Below are 17,848 nucleotides of genomic sequence, written 5' to 3' on the forward strand. Positions count from 1 at the left end.
CAAAAACACAATAATCTCAGACAAAAGATATGATGATTTCTCCTCTCTTATCAAGGCTTTTTCCGGGCCATGCGCCAAGAGCCTGTCAATTTTGGGGAGATCGGAGGAAATTCCATGATTAACTATGTGGCCTGGTACGAGTGCGGGATACCCATTCCTGGGAAGTGGTAGGACCTCGAGGAGCAGATGGAAGACATGACGGATAAGAAACAGCAGTTCCCATGGCAGAACCGGTCTTTTTTGATTGTCTACAGAGTATGTATCTCTGTTTTTCGGTTATCGAGCACATATAGAATTATTTATAGCTCAAACAGTTCAGCAAACGCACAGAGCTGAATAAATGTTACCATTGAGATTAAGAAGTTAAACTTTTGATAATATAGGGAAGCAGGCTCCCTTAAAGGCTAAATAAAGGTGTATATTATTTATCAAAATGTTGAATATGTCACTTAAAAAAATGCAGTAGTCACATATTTAAGGGAATATTTTTAAAGCTCTAATGTTCTATTCTTCCATACAATTTTTGTTATAGCTCAATTATTTAGCGGTGGGACTGTTTTGGGATGATGAACTTCTGCTTAGGAATTGCCAAAGTAATTCCTAAAGGTGGATTTTTCTCCCAGTAAACAGACCTTTTTTGGACATTGCAAGTGTTGTGCTAAAGGTACCAGGTTTACTGGCTTTATATGGTCATGGCAGGAGTTGAAAAATTGGACATATCTGTAGTGTTTCAGTTACACTGGTCTCATGTGAATAGTCTCATTAAGCTTTTTGGCTTTGCTTATAAAATACTGTGTATTTTAACATTTATCTGGGTGCAATGCTTTGCCCCTAGACTTTTATTGTAAGTGCTTTGACCATGTTTTTAAAAAAATTTAAGAGGGGAGGTTTTTTTCTGTTATTGTTTTTGAAACACGCTGTTAATAATGTACTGAACCCAGAATATTCCTTCAACAGCTCAAGTTCAACATTAAACAAGGAATTTAAAGAGTAGGCCACATAATCCAAGCCATGCAGCTTTTCAATTAATAGTTGTAATTATCCTGTTTTATATTGTTATACTGTTTTTAATGTCACGCAATATCACTTTAACAAGGAAGTCTATTGTTTTGTACAGAAGTTCAGTGACTGATGATTTCCAGAGAAAGCTTTTAAATGCCAGATTTTATGAAAAAAAGTTTTTACATTGAAATTTTGATTTTATAGATGTTTATCTGCTTTACTAATAAAAGCACAAGCAATTTATTTCGTTTTATGATCTCTTTTTTTGTGGCTGTAATTTTTTAAAAGAAAATACAATTGTTTCTGAATCTGATATAAAAAAAAAAAGACATGTCCTGTTTTCATATTGTTTTAGAAGAAATCTTCAAATCAGTTAGAAAAAGACCTGAATCACAGATAAATGTTTATTCTATAAACAAATGAATAAAGCTCCCATTACTTCAGTCTCAAAGTCTTTATTCACCTCCTGAAAACAGTTACAGTTTATACAGAAATGATAGGCTTCACTGCAGAGGGCCAGCCAGGGGTTAGTAAAAACCAGGACATTTGAAAAAGTAAAGAAAACAAGTAAAGAAAACTAAACAAATATCACTTACTTTGATTATGATCATTTTCTAGTGTTTAAACAGACTCATTGTTTATGACAAAATAACACCAATGAGGAGACCGGTGATAAAATAAACTGCACACACACACAAACACACACACAGCTGTCCACTCCCACACCGTTTGGTCTCCCATGTGTGCAAACACACACACACACACAACCTTCACTAGCTCACTGTCACATGCATTCATACATGCACCCAAAGCACAAACAAACACAAACACAATATTAGGATGTCAAACATAGATTTCGGGGCTGATGTGTTGGAGACAGAGAAAACTTGTAGCGAGGTGCTATGGGGACATTAAAGGGCTTTTACCGATACCCAGGGCCCGGCTGGGTGTAGCCCTGGCCATAAGGGGGGCGGTTTCGGGCATAGGGGTTGGCACCCCCTGGGGGAGGGGTGGTGCCAGGCGGCGGGGTGTATCCAGGACGGGGCTGATACCCCCCTGTGGCCTGGGAGGTTGGAGGCAGGGTGTAGTTAGCTGGCTGCTGAGAGGCCTGGGATGTGTAATTTTGAGCAGGAAAGGCTCCAGGTGGGTACTGGGTGGGTCCTTGGGGAGCAGGAGCCTGTGACTGGTTGGAAAACCCAGGAGCTGAGCCAGGGGCACCAGCTGCCTGAGAGGTAGTGGTGGGGTAATTCTGAAACTGCTGTTGAGCAGGCGGAGCCTGAGGAACACCAGACTGAGGAGTATAACCAGCTGCAAAAGAGAGTTACATTATTAATTTAAAATAAACAACATTAAGGCTTGGTAATATATACACTTTGGAGTAAACAGAAAAATGATTTCAACAAGTCACTTATTGATTGCATTTCTAACATATATTTTACATATTTGATTATTTACTTATTAGTAATTGTACATGTTCTTATTCTTTCATTTTAATTACAGGTTATTAGCATATTTGTTTGTCTAAAGAGACAGATTTTGTCTAAGTAGCTAGATTGCTTAAGAGTGCAAATCAGAAAGTGCAGTTAACTTTATGTACAAAAAAAAATTATATAAAATAATAATAATAATAATAATATATTATATTATATTTACAGTGAGGAAAATAAGTATTTGAACACCCTGCTATTTTGCAAGTTCTCCCACTTCCACAAATCATGGAGGGGTCTGAAATTGTCATCGTAGGTGCATGTCCACTGTGAGAGACATAATCTAAAAAAAAAAAATCCAGAAATCACAATATATGATTTTTTAACTATTTATTTGTATGATACAGCTGCAAATAAGTATTTGAACACCTGAGAAAATCAATGTTAATATTTGGTACAGTAGCCTTTGTTTGCAATTACAGAGGTCAAACGTTTCCTGTAGTTTTTCACCCGGTTTGCACACACTGCAGGAGGGATTTTGGCCCACTCCTCCACACAGATCTTCTCTAGATCAGTCAGGTTTCTGGGCTGTCGCTGAGAAACACGGAGTTTGAGCTCCCTCCAAAGATTCTCTATTGGGTTTAGGTCTGGAGACTGGCTAGGCCACGCCAGAACCTTGATATGCTTCTTACAGAGCCACTCCTTGGTTATCCTGGCTGTGTGCTTCGGGTCATTGTCATGTTGGAAGACCCAGCCTCGACCCATCTTCAATGCTCTAACTGAGGGAAGGAGGTTGTTCCCCAAAATCTCGCAATACATGGCCCCGGTCATCCTCTCCTTAATACAGTGCAGTCGCCCTGTCCCATGTGCAGAAAAACACCCCCAAAGCATGATGCTACCACCCCCATGCTTCACAGTAGGGATGGTACTCATCATTCTTCTTCCTCCAAACACGTTTAGTGGAATTATGACCAAAAAGTTATATTTTGGTCTCATCTGACCACATGACTTTCTCCCATGACTCCTCTGGATCATCCAAATGGTCATTGGCAAACTTAAGACGGGCCTTGACATGTGCTGGTTTAAGCAGGGGAACCTTTCGTGCCATGCATGATTTCAAACCATGACGTCTTAGTGTATTACCAACAGTAGCCTTGGAAACGGTGGTCCCAGCTCTTTTCAGGTCATTGACCAGCTCCTCCCGTGTAGTTCTGGGCTGATTTCTCACCTTTCTTAGGATCATTGAGACCCCACGAGGTGAGATCTTGCATGGAGCCCCAGTCCGAGGGAGATTGACAGTCATGTTTAGCTTCTTCCATTTTCTAATGATTGCTCCAACAGTGGACCTTTTTTCAACAAGCTGCTTGGCAATTTCCCCGTAGCCCTTTCCAGCCTTGTGGAGGTGTACAATTTTGTCTCTAGTGTCTTTGGACAGCTCTTTGGTCTTGGCCATGTTAGTAGTTGGATTCTTACTGATTGTATGGGGTGGACAGGTGTCTTTATGCAGCTAACGACCTCAAACAGGTGCATCTAATTTAGGATAATAAATGGAGTGGAGGTGGACATTTTAAAGGCAGACTAACAGGTCTTTGAGGGTCAGAATTCTAGCTGATAGACAGGTGTTCAAATACTTATTTGCAGCTGTATCATACAAATAAATAGTTTAAAAAGTCATATATTGTGATTTCTGGATTTTTTTTTTTAGATTATGTCTCTCACAGTGGACATGCACCTATGATGACAATTTCAGACCCCTCCATGATTTTCAAGTGGGAGAGCTTGCAAAATAGCAGGGTGTTCAAATACTTATTTTCCTCACTGTATATATATATATATATATATATATATATATATATATATATATATATATATATATATATATATATATATATATATATTTTTTTTTTTTTTTCATATTCACAGGCAAGACTAGTTTTTAAATTATTTGCCATCCAATTTTGTCCAAACTTTTCAGAGAAAATTAAGCATCAGACTAACAAAATAGTGCAGGGGTCACCAAACTTTTTTCTCTGGGGGCCACATTATCGTTCCTGACTGTGATGGGGGGCCGGGGCCGGGTCAGCTATATAACATAGAATTGTATGACCAAGACCAAAATGACCACCAGCAGGCCTCATTGTGTAGTAGAGATTACTAGCCTGGCACAGCCATCCCCACTACTATATCCACACTACTATATCAACACTTGATTCCTGGCACATATTTGTTTATCTTTACTAGTGGTTTGCAAAAGTTGTAATCGAGTCTTCACACTTTGTTTTATTTAAAGTTATTCTTCACAAATAATCGTTGGTCCACTGTTCCTTGAAAACTCTGCACTCTCTTTTAGGGGTGGAACGGTACACAGAAGTCACGGTTCGGTTCATACCTCGGTTCAGACATCACGGTTGGGTACAATGAAGGGAAAAGCAAAACAAAAATGCAGAAGGCTTGTGCATGTCTCAGGCTGGACCACCAAAAGAAAAATAAATGTCTTATTTTTTTTAAGTAAGTTTTATTAATAAAGTAAAGGCATAGAACCAGTTTATTTGTAGTGCACTGACAATAGTTTTATATAATTAGTTCATTAATTCAATTAATAAAAATACCTTGATATGTTTGGTAATTGTACCTGAATTAATTGAAAATTAATCTGCTACATTTCAGATTAATATATTTGTTTTCCTTAAAAATGTAATTAACAGTAACTTAAATACTTTGCAGTTTGAATGATGTCCTGCATAAACTAAATGACGGAGTATGTTTTTATGTTTCCACTGTTCGATCGCGGCCGCGCCCGCGCCTCACACACACACAAATATAAGTAAACACTTTACGACTTTTCGATCGCGCCCACACCTCTCTCTCAACATATTCCAGCATAGCAATCTTTACACCGCAGCCTGCTTCAGAGCTAAGGCGGAGCTACAGATTAAGTGTCCCTAAGAATCCGCGTATCTAACAGTAGTTCCGCATTACATTAATTAAATTGCACGCAAGTTTTATTTATTTTTATACCGTGTATTCTCCGTGTAAATGTATGCACCAAACTGTGACGCCCGTACCATGACGTACCGTCCATGACGACTTTTGGGGATTGCCTCATAGGGCCGGTTCAAGTAGTGGGGGGCAGAGGGGCTGGGGGGCCAGTCAAAGGGGGGTGGCGGGCCTGAGTCGGCCCGCGGGCCTTAGTTTGGTGACCCCTGAAATAGTGTATGAATAATTGTTTGCAAAAGACTATCAGTTTTGTTATGAACCAGGCTTAAAGCTCAGCTGTAATTTAAGGAGAAATCATTAGTATGCATTTTAAATAATTACCAGGGTACTGCATCCCGTACTGCTGCTGGGGTGCCGCTGGCGGAGGATATCCACCTGGAGCCTGATACTGCTGATACATCTGACCTGTTCAATCACAGAAAACAAGTTTTTTTTAAGGATTAAGATTCAGTGTTAAGGGAGGGAATTCCCATAAAAATCAGAAAGCAGCATATTGGATCCTAGCGTGGATATCCCACTGTTACTTGGATTCACCAACAAAAGTTTGAGAAAAATCTGGAACACCAGAGGGCCATAAATATTAGGAACTGATCTCTCTCACTCTGCGTTGGAATATAATTTAATGTAGGATATCTGGCATGTTACTTTGGAATATCAACAAATAAAGCACTAATACAGAGGAGCTGATTGGAAACATGCAAATAAGAAAGCCATTTAATATTGAGCCGTCAATGGTTCGATTAAACGCTGGTGGTCGGTGACCAGGGCCGGAGTGGGACTCATTTTCAGCCCTGGAGTTTCATGCCTTAGACCGGCCCACTTTAGTGCCCGACTGACTAAAATAATGTAATTAAACCCTCAGTATATAAGGCCCAATCTTTAAAGGGCTATCTGGCCCTTCCCCCTACCCCTAGTGCTGCCCCTCCAACCAAAAGAGAATCGACACAACCCTACCCCTTCACGGGAACGCGCAAAATGGAGGGGGCAAGGGCAAGGGGTGAACTGTGATTGAGCCTAAGTCTGCAATAGTGCACTGTTCTGTACAGCCTTGTAATTCATTAAATTTTTCACAAATATTCAGTGCAATATCAGTACACAGGGTTTTATAAATACAGAGGTCCCAAAAGTGATCTTGCTAGGGGGTTCGGGGGCATATTATTTTTCCACTGTCATTGGCAAAGAACATCTGTGTTAAATAGGAATCCATTGTAATAAAGTTATTCTTATTATGGGCACAGTATGCAATATTGCTCTACCTGCTCTCCTCTCCATCTCCTTCTCTCATTCTTCTTCTCTCAGTCTCTTTATCTTTACCTGTAAATCTCCCCTTCCTGAAGCTGAGCTTAGATTGATACAGTCTTTGCAAAGTGATTATTTATGTCGATCGTTTAAAATTTCTATCGTAAAACAGCTGTTTAGTTTAACCACTTGCACCTTATCTCGTGAAGCATCGTGTTGGGATTCGCTCGCGCTTCTGTGAACATAAATCCCGCTTGCTTTGATCGGTCATCTCAAACATTTTGCCATTGCCGACGAGCGGTGTTTGAGTGCTGAAGCAGCTCTGATGATGAGGTCGGTTATCGTCGCGATATGCGAATCATTGCAGCACCAAATTAGAGTTAATATTAGGCAATTATTTCACAACGTTCATTATACACTCTGGAAAAATTACCGAGACCTCAATGGTCGGTACGGCCCTGACTCGTAGGCTATTTGGCCGCTTCAGTTTCTAGAGATGGTTTATTATTCTGGACTTCTCAGCGCCGCCTTTGCGCCTAGGCTATTATCCTCGTTTTGTATCTCTTATTTTTAACAAAGTGACTTTTTTTTTTTTTTTGTGGGGCTGCGAGAAAATAATAAAAAAATAGTGGGGCTGCGCTATGACTGGAGCTTATAGGGAAAGCATTCAACCCAGTGCCATGACAACACCGGCCCTCCTGGCCAATAAAACAGACCGGCCCACCGGGAATTCTCCCGGTGCTCCCGATTAGCCAATCCGGGCCTGTCGGTGACCGTCTGTATAGGGCACAGTTCCTAATCCTGACCAACACATTTTAAATACTTTTATACCTAGTTCAGACAACACGACTTTAAATGTCGGCAAATCGCTGTGCTGTTCAGACTACATGACTTGCTGTCTGTAATCTGGAGTCTTGAAGTCGTTGTGGTGTTCACACTATGTAAATGATTTGCAACAGGGGCTCAACACTACACGAGCTGACAACAACTGTCAGCCAACGACTCTATCCGGTCCCCAAACCACGTTTTGTCAGAACACATCTGTAACAGGAAATGATGTGAAATCGGAGTAAACAACAACAACATAAAGGCATCCGTTCTCCTGCCACAGGTCAATTAAATTTTGCTCCATTTCTAGTGTCCACACTTTTCTTGAAGCCATGTTGCTGCTGCAGTTTTTCTTCTGGGGACCTCAACCCATGCCTTGCTCTCTCATTGGCTGTAGCTCGGCGCGACAGCTCCAGATAATTATCATGCTAGATATTTGTCTGGCGTTGGAGAGGCGTCAGCAAGCCTCTTTGATGTCGTTGAGTCGTTCACACACAAAGATTGGCGAGTGCAGATCACCCGCTGATTTGCCCCTGTCGGCGAGCTAGTTGACTTGCAAATCAATCTTAAAATCCAATAGCTTGAACTTGGCATTAGTTGGATTCTAAATGAAAAAAGAAAAATCTTACAATTATCCTAATATTTTTAAAGACCTTAAACAGCAATATAATCTTGCACATCAACAGACCCCACATAATCACGATGGGTAGAGGTAACAGCGGCTTCGCTGACACAAAGCACGCAGACAGATTATCCAAAGTTCATAAATGTTTGTGTGCATCGCACCAAGATACTAATGAGAAAAGGCTGTGTGTGTGTCCCAGTGCGGCATGCGATGGGAACAATAAAGCAGAGAAAAGCATCACAACTCCATAGCTCCATGCAACCATGGCAACCATCCACACAATATGCCAAATCTAGAACAGCTCTGCACAATTTATCATGTGCACTGCGTCTATCTGGAAGAACTTTGGAAGAGGAGGGGGTGGGATCAAACCCAAAGGACGGGCAGAGAATAACATTATGCTCTTGACGCGAAGGCCATTTGATTTGTGGTTTGTTTTTCTTCCGCTGGACAGATTCCCAAGGGCCTCAGTTAGAAGACAACATCTGTAAGGTGCTTTTATGCTGCAAACAAATAAGTTTTGTGTGCATTGATTGTACGAGTGTGAGAGAACATGTGTAAGTACAGGTGTGTGACCTTCCTGCCAAATCGAGATTCGGGCTGCATTTCTCAAGTGCAATGGACTGACGTGGAATTTTTTTGGATAAAGATCGAGTGGAGATATTCCAATGGCCAAGCGGAGAATAACATCATGCTCTGAATCCACTACAAAGACTTTGTGACCATATGATTCTTTGTTCATTTTTCTTTCGCTGGACTCTTTCCCATAAGCATCAGAAGAAAAACATCTGTAATAGGGATGTGCAAAACTACATTCTCAAAATCGACTGGCCAGACTTAAGGAAGCCCTGAACAATTAGACTGATTTCTACTTTACACTTTTTTACACTTTCTACAAGTGTACTGGAGTACAATTTGTAAAAGTGGCGATTTACCATCCATAGTACTAGAGGGAGGTTGTTGGACCCCTGAGTAAGGTGGAGGAGCCTGGGAAGCCACAGCAGAAGGGGGCGCTGCAGAGGATGAAGAGGCAATACTGTCTGGAGTAGCAGAGCGCTCCTCTGCAGCAGCGGTGGCGGCTACAGCTGGAACTGGAAAACAAGGAACCGATAAGGAAAATGTGACTCATTATAAATCAGGTGGTTCCAGCAGACAAACACACCTGTGCCAGCTCATCAACTGAAACTTACATTAATGCAGCAAGTGGCTATAATAAACCATTGAAAAGTACGAAGTATGAATGTATATAAAGTGCTATAGCTTAAAAAAAAAAAACTAATTATACAATTACTTAGCCATCTATTAATGAACATTAAGTTTCTTTTTAAATATCATTTTAGGTTGTTTTTTTTAACACTGTGGAAAAGAACTCTTTTGGTTCTTTTGGTTGGGTGGTGGTGGCGCAATGGATAAGACACATGCCTTTGGTGTGAGAGACCCGGGTTCGAATCCACTGTGAGACACCAATGTGTCCTGAGCAAGACACTTAACCCCTAGTTGCTCCAGAGGCGTGCGACCTCTGACATATATAGCAATTGTAAGTCGCTTTGGATAAAAGCGTCAGCTAAATGAATAAATGTAAATGTAAACTCTGATTACAACAAGCAAATGAGAAATTTCACAATTAATAAGCCACAAATAAGTTCTATGAAATCTGTACATGTATAAGGTACCTTGGGCATGTTCCTCAGACAGGCCAAATGCAGAAATGACATTCTTGTTGACCTCTTCCTGGTTCTTCAGGGGGTCAAACGCAGACATGCTAGCAGCACTAACCGGCGGGGCATACTTCATTGTTGAATCTACTGCATCATTCACACATTCTGTCACACAGAGACATCCAAACAAGACAGCTCAAGTACTGCCTTTCTGTTCCTCTCTAGGTCATTTATGAGGTTCAATTTAAAAGAGAAAGTTCACCCCAAAATGGTAATTCTGTCATCCTCCTCATTCTGTTCCAAACCCATATGATAAACGTGTTTGAATACATTCAAATGAGACACATCAAGACATAACTTATTATTTATGAGCTGCTATGTTTCACGGTAGTAAAGTCTTATGGGTTGGGAAAGACACAAGGGTGTGTAAATTATGTTTTCACTGAAAACCCCTTTATATTCTCCAACTTATACAATCTAAGTGAGCTTCTAGAGTGATTTTACATGTTTCAAATGCTGTAGTTACAGTATTGGATATGAAGAACAAGAGAATAACTCATGTGTGTACCGGTTTCTGGGTTGGTGCTCTCTGGGACAGACTCTGAGGGGGGCTCCAGGCTGTCCAGCAAGCTGTTGACTTTATTCCTCAAATGGATCAGTTCTCTACGCAGGTGCTTCACCTGAGATGACTCCAGTGGCCGAGGCTGCCCATTCACTGCGAAAAACACAAGCATTATTTTTGAAAGCACTGTCTAACACATTGTTCTAAATATTTCCATAAAACTATTGTTCTAATCCATGTTAGTATGGGTTCTACTTCTAACCAGCTGCCAGACATTTCATCAATCACTTCATTTCTATTTTTGTCATGCCTTTCTTTCATCCAAATTCCTGTCCTAACATATTAAACATCAAAAATGTTCTGATTCACTACGATTTTGTCATTTCATGCAGCTTTTCGCTTTCAGTTAGGACGGAAAAATGACTCAACACTGAAAACTCGTCTCAATTCGCCTGGATAGGATGTCAGTCAACAAGTGATCAACAAAATTAGATCATTTAGATAGCCAGACTATATAATGAGGTAATCCAGAGTTTTGCCGTTTTGTGTGAGCTTGGAATGCGCTTTCCTAAGTCCATATGTGTGAGACCGCCTGCCACTTGAACCATTCCAGACTCTTCAGAGTTCACACAAGCTCTAGCAGGCGTTCAACCCAGCCCCTGGGCGCCAGTCACACGTTTGGGATGCATACATACACGTGACGTTATACAACCATGAACCAGCACATTTGAACTCTTAAAATCTTAATTCTTTACTTCAACCATCCAACAAAGGGCAGGGCTACATTTGCTAATACAAGGTCAAGACATGACTTCATCTGGCTGGAGCACAGATGCTTTGGACAGTGCACAACACAAACTTGACCAAAAGTTATTCATTTTTATTTTTATTAGGAAGAGAAACTTATATTTTGAGTTGGTACTAAAATCGGTTCTCTCAGATCACATGGGTCTACACAATTTGAGCATAAATACTGGCTTTTGTTACACCCACGCAGATTGCAACCTTTGATTTTGGCTAGACTTGCCAAATAAATCAGTGTAAAATAGTGTATGAATCAAGCAGACCAAATCTACAGCTTCGGCAGCGTTTATGATGACACATTTGAAGAATAGTCGGCACATGCTGAGAACTGGCACTGACACTGCAGTGCAGATGTACCTGTGTGAGCCAAACATCGCTAGAGCAGAGAGAGCATGACGTTATTGGGCAAGTAACCGGGTCTGATTTTCCTCTCTTAAGAATATTTGTTTGTGCCACAGACCAGTTAAAAAGAAGAACTGCTTTTCAGCACAGCTCACGAAATTGAGAGCAGATTTAGAGCCTATAAAATGACCCTGACCCTTTAAATTGATGACATGTATAGAGAAGCTTGTTAGCTGCAGGGCTTCCACTCTTTTTAACCAATTAATTTACATGACTCTTCGGGTCATTCATCATGTACAGGACATGAATTTTCAAAAATGATTTTAAACTCACAATTTCTACCTGATTAAATATTTTAGAGCTTGGTATAACTAGAAAAATGTAGGTTCTTATATAAAACAAGTGCTCGTGGCATTTTAAGATTTTATGAATTTTAATGACTTTTCTAGGTCTAGAAATCACATTTTTAAAATTAGGCTTCCTCATATATCAAGGTTTTCCAAGACCAAGGGAACCCTGGCTCTTCAAATAATACATACAGTTGGAGAGGTGAATACAGGAGGTGAATTAAAATACAAAATTTTGTTTTATCTTAATTGAAATCATTTTAAGTGATATTGAGGTATCCCAGCCCCCTGATTGAGAACCAGTGCTTTATGTTAATCAAAAGAAGCCACTGGTCACATTGCATGTATCAGAAACACTCATTCTGTTTTTAAGTACTGCATTAAATTGTTAACATTTAGGATACATTTAAAAATCCAAATGTTGTGTCATATCAGTGGCCCAACAAGTATTTGGACAATCAAGTCACACTTAAAGGGGTTACCACCAGATTTTAAGGTTCCACTGCACCCAAAATCCCAAATGAACACCCCACTGATAACCTCACATGGTCAGACACGGTCATTATCAGTTCAAATCTTGTTCTATTGCACCCTCTGCTGGACACTAAAAGCTCCAGCTGTGTTATCATTGAAAGAGAAAAAAAACGATGACATCTGGTTGGATGAAATATGACCACGTTCAGCATTTTTAAGATTAAAAGAGCTTAACTCCGCAATAATACGCCATCCATGCCGATGTGGGATTATGTGCTTAACAGAGAGTCAATTTTAACCCAAAGGTTAAAGGACCCAGCTCCGTATAACACTGTTCTGAGTCACAAAGACACAATGTGGAATCAAAAATCTTTAACTTGATGTGCTTCTTTTTTTTTTATGTAAAAAAACACCATCCAAAAAGCATAAAAACAACTATGGGCTGCATATGAGCTGCTTGGTTCTTATAGTGCTATACACCTATTCTGTCAAGGGACACCATGACCACTGGAGCGTTTTTGGAATATGATCTTCCTGCAGGTAAGATAAACCTACACAAGCTCACTGACCTTAACTCTGAGCATGATTAGCACTGATGCGAACAGTGTTGTTGTGCCTGTATCTGTGGCCTGAAGTTGTTATAAGAATATAACTTGCCCCTAAGTTTGTAAAATAAACTAAAAACACATTTACAGATATAAACTTACAATGGAAGCCTAGCAGGCAGGTGGGCTGGAGGACTGAATAAAAATACAAGCTTCAGATTTTAAAGCAAATTTAAAAAAATCCCCATTTGAACAATAAAGTTGTTCTACATAGTTATTTTAAGTTGCGACTACTTTTTACACCAATTAACTTCTGGTTGTGCATTACATACTTTATTGTTTTAATTCTGCTATATGTAAACAATGCTTTACAAAAAGTAACATCACATTCCTTAATTTCCTTTCAAGAGAGTGAAAGTTTATACATGAGTTGGTAATTCCAATATACACATCACCAGTTTCATACTGACACCCTAGGCTTCCACTGTAAGTGTATTACTGTAAACATTTTTCATTGATTCTAGAATATTCCTTTATGTCAGAAAAAAAAAAGCATTGCTGGTTTCTTACCAAAAAGAGTGAGCTTCAATATTCTACTGCACTGGATCGCAAAGGACAAATCAGAACTGTCAAAGATGGTGATGAGGTCATCATCTGAAAGAGAACAGACAAATGAATGATAAAAAAAAGATACATGTGAAAACAGTACAGAGTTTTAGAGATCTAGACCAAAGTCTGTAGTGCAAAACTACGGAGAGATTTGATTAAGAACATATATAGGTTTATTTATCTTATAGTATTATACAACATCACTGATAAGCAAATGGATAAATACTAGTGCCACCAAACAAACTCTTAAATCACACATTTTTCTGTAATTAATCACGATTAATTGCACCAAACATTTAAGTTTTTAAAATATATTTTTATATAGTTAATACTTTCACATGATCCTCCAAAATAATGTACATATATATTATGTTTTATATATTTAATGTCATCTTTTTGTTAATCACTATGAACGAAGGCCATCACTGATACCAGAACTGATACTAATGTCAGAACTGATGCTGATGTCACAATTACATGGATTTTTTCTCAATTTCAGCCATTAATTATAGCCATTTAACATTACACTATAATTAAAAGCTATCATCTTTAACATTAAATAGGCTTTTAAAAAATATATAAAAAAAAACTTAATATACGTGAACTTAAAACAATTTTCACATCAACCCATTGAAATAAATTTCACATTTAGCTGTGCCTTATGCTGAGGGCTCAACACTAAGGTTTTTTTCTACTGGCCCAGTCAGACCGGTTCAGATTTTTACTTGCCCTGCTAAAATGCACAAAAAAGTAATTGTTTTCATTTCATGGGTTATGACCCATATAACCTTGTAAACAGTGAATTAAGATTTTTAGGTACGTCTAACAGGTAAATATACAGAAATTGAATAATACAGCAATAATTTCTGCATCTGCGCAGTTAATAAACACTGCACAGTCTTCTCTGCATAAATTATAAATTGAATATAGATTAATCCTTACTAAAGCTACAAAGTTATTCAGTCAAGGGCAGTTAATGATTTTCTCTTTGTTCTTTGATTAACATTAATGACAGACAGCAGCAGGTTTATTAGGCTGCTGTCACTTTAAAACCAGACGCAGATGATGCGGATCTGACACGCATCCTATTTTCTCATAACTCTTTACATTAATTTAATACTTTTTAACTTATTTAAGACTCTGCTGACGAGGATACTGGACAAAACGGTGTGTTTTTTAGCGTTCAAGTGCGGGGGAAAAATTCAATGCGGCTCTGGCACGCTGTCTGAAGTGGCATTCTGTGTGCCTGTTTCGGGTGTTTGTTGACACAGAGTCGCTTCACAGACAGTACATCAGTACATATTTGAGTTCTTTTTTTTTTGCATCTTATGCTTGAATGGTTTAACAGCACTTGAATGAATCATAGGGTGATCATATACTGTAGTGCAGCCAAAGGATGACACTCACGTGACATTTTGCAGTTATTCACAATCACAAACGTTTATTATTTGCATGCGTATTAAACCTTGGCGGTTAAACATTTTATTCGCACGCTGTTCTGACAGGCACACACTAAAAGCCTGTCAAACAACGCGTGAGTACTAAACTAAGGTATATTTAGCTACATTGCGCTTCAACTGTCAAATACACACAAGGTTTACAAAAACAGTAAGTTATGTCTTAAGTGAATGTAAACAGTTGGGAGAAAACCGGACGCGTGTCTGTATATTAGAGCAGTGCTTGAGGTATTAAAGTGGCAGCGGCCTACTAGACCTACTGCCGCTTGTCATTAATGTTAATAAAAACAAAGAAAATCACTTGCTGCTATTCACTGAATAACTTCAGTAGCTTTAATAATAATCAATGTAAATAGAATTTTACTTACAGTGAAGTCTATGTAGTGTTTTATTTTTACATATATTTATTCAATGTCTTGCTAGAACTGAATACTACTGTTAAATACACCTACTGTGAAAAAAGCACTGTTTATTTCATTTGTATAGTATATTGCATTTGTAATGTGTATCTTTGTTCTTATTTATAATAACAAAGATAAAATAATGAAAAATACTTTCATCTTTGCCAACCCCTCCTTTGGCCTAAATGGTCTGTCGTTCTTATCTTTATTTATATATTTTGTTACCTTGTAAGGCTACATTTTTAAAATAGGGAAATTAATTTGGCTATACTGCTCAGTCTCTTGGAAAATAGTAAATCCAACATGAAAAATTGTGAATCATGATTTTCCTGAATTTTTTTTTCCCCCATTTCACCCAGCCCTATATTGAGGGGGAGAGGAGGTTAATGTTTCAGATTAAAGATTACGAGGGCATATGAATAAAAAAGAAAAAAAAGGAAGGGCATATGAATAAAAAAAGAAAAAAAAAAGAAGGATGTGCACGGATAAATCATTTATTATAAGCACTGCAACATTCTATAAAACATAAGTATATTCCAAATTAATTTTTGATTTCATGGTGACTTTAAGACAGACCTTCATCCTTATATTTGATGGCGACTTCATCACTGCTCTGTAGCTGCCCACGAAAGACTCGCTGCATCATCAGCAGGAGCTCGTCGTAGGTGATGTCTTCATTGTGGATGGGGATACGACGAATATCATCCCCCAGCTGAGCTTTAATGATCAGCTTTCCACTCAGGTCCAGCTGGCCATTCATACTGCTGGAAAAACATTTTTTTACTGTAAATACTGTATTAAATTTTTTTATATACATTTCAAAAAATGGGTTACACTGGATACCATGCTTGTTAGGCATTGGTCAATTTAATACAATCGCAATCGAAATTACATGAATCCACTGCAGAATAAATACAAATTGTCCAAATGGCCACTTATGCCAGCCAATATGACACTCTTACTATTACTGCACTATTAGCTTTAGAAGCAGCCCATTTATAACTAATGCATCACATGCACATCTGATAGTTCAACAACAACAAGCTGAAACGAAACACACTATAAGAGCTTCAGCAGAGCTCTGCCTACATTAAATGTACGCATATACAGACTTATATAGCTAATAGCCTAGAGTAAAACCTCTGGCACGATCTATGAAGACACAATCATTATGTTCTTCTATCAAAAGCACATAATTCCACTCGCAACACAACAGTTAACTATGAAATGTGATAGTTGTAACTCAATGAGTGTCTTCACTCACCACTAACTTTCCTGCTTTTGTTATGGATATTAAAAACGTCAGGGAATCACTTATGTCTTTCTCAAACCCATACTCTATGACTCATCTATGAGGTTTTATCTGAACAAGTGCTAACTGTACTGTTCATTGCTGGGACATACTATAAGTTCATGAAAGTCTAAGGGTCATGAGATCTAAGATAATTTGGCACATGTAGATGGCTCGCAATCTTTCCCGGTACAGACTTTGGCCTCAGACAAAATGATAGGGAGACACATTTTGGGTTTTATATCACAATACAAACGGTTTGAGTGTGCGCGTTCAATCAAGAACGATCTCATCCGGACTTTCTAACTATGTAACGTTAACCTAGCATGTAGACAGACCTGTATTTGACTCATATTGAATTCAGCGACAAACACGATTAAAACTCTGCCAATTCTTGCCCGCTGGATCAAGAAAATTACAAAACACAAGTGGCAAACTGGCAATCAAATCCTGATTTACTTCGCTCTTACATTACTATTTTAACACGTTGTATGAATTTGTCGTGCATATGAAGGTTTTCTCTGGTTGGACATGTTAAATAGGGTAGATGACAGTTTCCAATAACAACAGCCCATCAGCTATCTAAGCTAACTGAAGATCGTTTAGACGAGAAGATGATGTGGTTTTGGGGTTTTAGGGCAACACCACACATCAGGCCTTTTAAAAGTCAAGCAAAAGAATGATTCGTTGAAAACATCTCATCAGGCCTCATTCACCTGATGATGCAGCAACTTCCTGCCAAAAAAAGGTCTGAGCGTGACAATTCTCCCGGCGTAAATAATTAAATAATTACTGTTAACAAATCTCACATAAGTTATTACAACAATCATTCCTGTGTTTTAAATACTGCTATATAACTACCCCATACTGTTTTTAAAAACACTGCCTTTTATACAAAACGTCTCTGGGTGTTTTTTTTTTAGCTTGCCCTAGTTTCACACAGGCTAAGCTATGCTAATGCTAGTTTGCTTGATAACCGGCTAACTGCTAATGGTTATTATCCAGGATATTTTGCCCTACAAACCTGTAAAATACCCATATAAACGTATGTACATGTTTTTACGAGAAGCCCCGAGTCTCTACCTGGTGGTTTGGACGTGTCAATCCCAGCAGCAGCCTGTGTGTCCTGGACTTCAGCTGAACGACGTCTGACTGACTGATGATCGGAAACGCCTCACAGCGACCTGTACGTGGCAAAACCACAAACGCGCATGCGCGCTATCCGGACACTTGTAAATTT

The 17,848-nt window shown here is 38.9% G+C and overlaps 2 protein-coding genes across 8 annotated transcripts in view; one reads left to right on the top strand and one right to left on the bottom strand.

The window, feature by feature from the left end:
* The window catches only part of abi3bpa (ABI family, member 3 (NESH) binding protein a), a 29,221-nt gene extending 27,976 nt beyond the window's left edge, over nucleotides 1-1,245 (top strand). For all 6 annotated transcript variants that reach the window (XM_084422277.1, XM_084422278.1, XM_084422274.1 and 3 more), the window contains one exon: nucleotides 56-1,245. In XM_084422277.1, coding sequence (XP_084278403.1) covers nucleotides 56-171 — 116 coding nt within the window. In that variant the 3' untranslated portion in view covers nucleotides 172-1,245. The remainder of the gene's footprint in view (nucleotides 1-55) is intronic.
* Nucleotides 1,246-1,441: 196 nt separating this feature from the next.
* On the bottom strand, nucleotides 1,442-17,827 carry tfg (trafficking from ER to golgi regulator). 2 transcript variants are annotated; one of them, XM_084422280.1, is made up of 8 exons: nucleotides 17,692-17,827; nucleotides 15,894-16,081; nucleotides 13,421-13,504; nucleotides 10,345-10,491; nucleotides 9,792-9,941; nucleotides 9,054-9,209; nucleotides 5,748-5,831; nucleotides 1,442-2,310 (listed from the first exon to the last, which is right to left on the bottom strand). In XM_084422280.1, exons 2-8 carry the CDS (start codon nucleotides 16,075-16,077, stop codon nucleotides 1,925-1,927), a joined length of 1,191 nt encoding a protein of 396 aa, XP_084278406.1. In that variant the 5' UTR covers nucleotides 16,078-16,081; nucleotides 17,692-17,827; the 3' UTR covers nucleotides 1,442-1,924. The 2 variants fall into 2 exon arrangements, with proteins under 2 accessions (XP_084278406.1, XP_084278407.1); XM_084422281.1 differs by having other exon boundaries at nucleotides 15,894-16,078; nucleotides 17,692-17,803.
* Nucleotides 17,828-17,848: the final 21 nt, after the last annotated feature.

Source organism: Rutilus rutilus, assembly GCF_951802725.1.
Source record: "Rutilus rutilus genome assembly, chromosome: 10".
Lineage (NCBI taxonomy): Eukaryota > Metazoa > Chordata > Actinopteri > Cypriniformes > Leuciscidae > Rutilus > Rutilus rutilus.